This window comes from Pundamilia nyererei, unplaced genomic scaffold (assembly GCF_000239375.1).
Source record: "Pundamilia nyererei isolate P.nyererei 1_Seehausen unplaced genomic scaffold, PunNye1.0 scaffold01941, whole genome shotgun sequence".
NCBI classification, from domain to species: Eukaryota; Metazoa; Chordata; class Actinopteri; order Cichliformes; family Cichlidae; genus Pundamilia; species Pundamilia nyererei.
Window position 1 is genome coordinate 2,571 of NW_005189342.1, and position 2,378 is coordinate 4,948.

At 41.6% G+C, this 2,378-nt stretch overlaps 1 protein-coding gene across 1 annotated transcript; it reads right to left on the reverse strand.

Moving 5' to 3' along the window:
* Positions 1-737: 737 nt before the first annotated feature.
* Positions 738-2,372, reverse strand: LOC102193663 (protein transport protein Sec24C-like). The gene is made up of 6 exons (XM_005755569.1): positions 2,362-2,372; positions 2,092-2,219; positions 1,823-1,958; positions 1,232-1,341; positions 1,011-1,123; positions 738-930 (listed from the first exon to the last, which is right to left on the reverse strand). Exons 3-6 carry the CDS (start codon positions 1,893-1,895, stop codon positions 738-740), a joined length of 489 nt encoding a protein of 162 aa, XP_005755626.1. The 5' UTR covers positions 1,896-1,958; positions 2,092-2,219; positions 2,362-2,372.
* Between the last annotated feature and the right edge of the window lie 6 nt (positions 2,373-2,378).

The window sequence follows — 2,378 nt, forward strand, 5'->3', positions numbered from 1 at the left end:
TCAATTTGAAATTCCTGGGTGACTTCCTAAGTAAGTGCATTAACAAACTTGAATGTAAATGACACCTAACCGCCTGCCTGCCAGGGTTTTGTGGCAATTAGCATACTAGCATTGTTTTCCTAAAAACATGTCTACCATGGGTTAGGGTTATTAGGGTAATAGGGCTATTATCTACCTTATTAAGCCATAAAAGCAGCTCATGAGTTTAATTTTTGTAAACGAGGAAAGGTGAGACATAAAATGGCAATAAGACAGAGTTCGCCTGTTTGTGATGGGTCAAGTTAATTGCTGCATTATCAGAAACAGCCTGCATGTAAATGCCAGCTTGACCCCACATGGTCGCAGACCTGGTACCTGTGTTTGAAGCAATCATTTCAAAGGCAACACGATTGCAGGTTCATTGCATACATTTGCAATTATTTTGCCTGTTCTATAGTCTCCAGCCAGCGTTTTCACTATAGTGACTGCAGCATTTGTGGCACCACAGTGGTCAAGGCCACTGAATGAGATCAGGGGAGTAACCATGACAAATGTGCCAAATTCCACAGCTTTTTATCAGCATGGACCTCAAACGTCGTGGTTGGCTGTGCTGATTGCCTGCTTTGCTACCAATAAAAGATAAAATATTACTTGAAAGAGTGATACAAGAAACACTGACATGAACAAAGTAGCACCACTGCATCAGTTCGTCATACAGACTCTGCAAAATACATCTGAAAAAACTGTTAGCATCTCTGTTACCTGTCGATGCTGCTGATACAGTCTTTGAGGGGCACCAGAAGTCCCTCCCTCACAGGAAGCTGAAGGTCTTCTGTCTCTGTGATGACCAGCATGTGTGGGCGGGACAGTTCAGGACTGAGGTCGTAGAGGTGGATCCTGCTGTCATACGTCATCAAACCAACACGGACATCTAAAGCATCACCATCCTCCCTAAACAAACAGGATGAAACCTTAAAGACAAACCAGGATTCATCAAAATTGCACAGGAATACTACTGAACACTGTTTTACCTTTTCATAGAGTTAAGCAGCATTTGTATTTGTTGTGTTACGAATTCCAAGTGTCCTCCTCTCAGTGCTGAGACAGACACATCTATGGCTAGAAGGAGTGCAGCAGCTTCCCCCTGAAACAATATGACAAGCGTGTCACAGTTGTACTTAAATTTCACAAAGCCTGTTTTCAAGAGCAGCTAATGATCATCAACGTGCAAACAAAACTGTAAATGGGTAACCTTCTGAGAATTGAGGATTTCATATGACCCCGTGCTGAGTTCAGGCCTCTTCTCCTTATCAACCCGAACCCCGTTCACACCATTGGTAGGCTGGTAGTGCTGCCATGGTACTGAAACACAAGAGAAGACAGACAAACTGCAGCTACACAAAAAGCAACAAAATACAACAAAACTACACTCAGTTTGTCCACAGCAGTTCAATACACTGAAATGGCTTTTAAACTTCTTACTTGTCTTCATTCCACCAATATTTTAAGTATTTTTACTCAAACAAGTACGTTCCATAAATCCATAAAGTCTTCAGGTCAAAAAGACACAAAATATTTTTCTGTTAATAAACAGTACAGTGTAGAAAAAGTTAGACAAACTACTAAAGGAAACAAAAGACAGTACAAATTTAATTTAATTTAAAGTGAAAGCAAGGAGTTTATTATCGAGCTCGACCCCTGGAATACACGACTGCCCTCAGTGTTTGTACAGACCACATAACTACTGCATAGATGAAGTTTAGTGTATTTGAATTTAATCAAATATAGTTTTTTTTTGTATTTCTGGTATTTGTGAGTTTACCTTCTCTCTGTTAAATCTTACCTTCACTGAGTTTGCCACAGAAGGGGCAGTAAAACCTTTGACCACAATCCTGCCAGCCCATCGCTGGACACATGGAAGCTCCACACCCCCCACAGCCCACAACACACTCTGTCTCTTTGCACAGTGGGAGAGGCTTCTAGAGGCAACAAACAAACACATTTAATGCATCTAATATCTAAATGCCATATTAGTTAATTGTAGCAACAGTATTGTAGCTTCATCTCCATTTTTAACAGAATATGAAGCAAACTGAGCAGCGAGAAACTAACCTCTTCAGCACTTTGTTTTACCAGAGGGGTGATCAGAGCGCCCAGCGGCAGACGGCTAAGCAGAGCAGCCTGACCCTCACAGGGCACACAGTACGAAGTGGAGCGGATGGCAAAAGGACTTGCATTACCTACAACAGATATAAGCACACAGAGGATCAAAGATGGGATGCAGGTTTTAAGTAATGGTGATGCACTGGTGAATATGCCATCTGCAACCAGAGTGCTGGATAAAATAAATTTAGGAATACAGACAGTTTTGTGTGTGTTCACCTCTGTCCTCTACGATA

Excerpts from the sequence above, each read along its gene's own strand:
- LOC102193663 (XM_005755569.1), bottom strand. The coding sequence starts at position 1,895 with ATGTGTCCAGCGATGGGCTGGCAGGATTGTGGTCAAAGGTTTTACTGC. Across the intron at positions 1,342-1,822 it reads CTGTGGCAAACTCAGTGAAG|TACCATGGCAGCACTACCAG; the intron begins GTAAGATTTAAC and ends CTTGTGTTTCAG. Across the intron at positions 931-1,010 it reads CTGCTTAACTCTATGAAAAG|GGAGGATGGTGATGCTTTAG; the intron begins GTAAAACAGTGT and ends CTGTTTGTTTAG.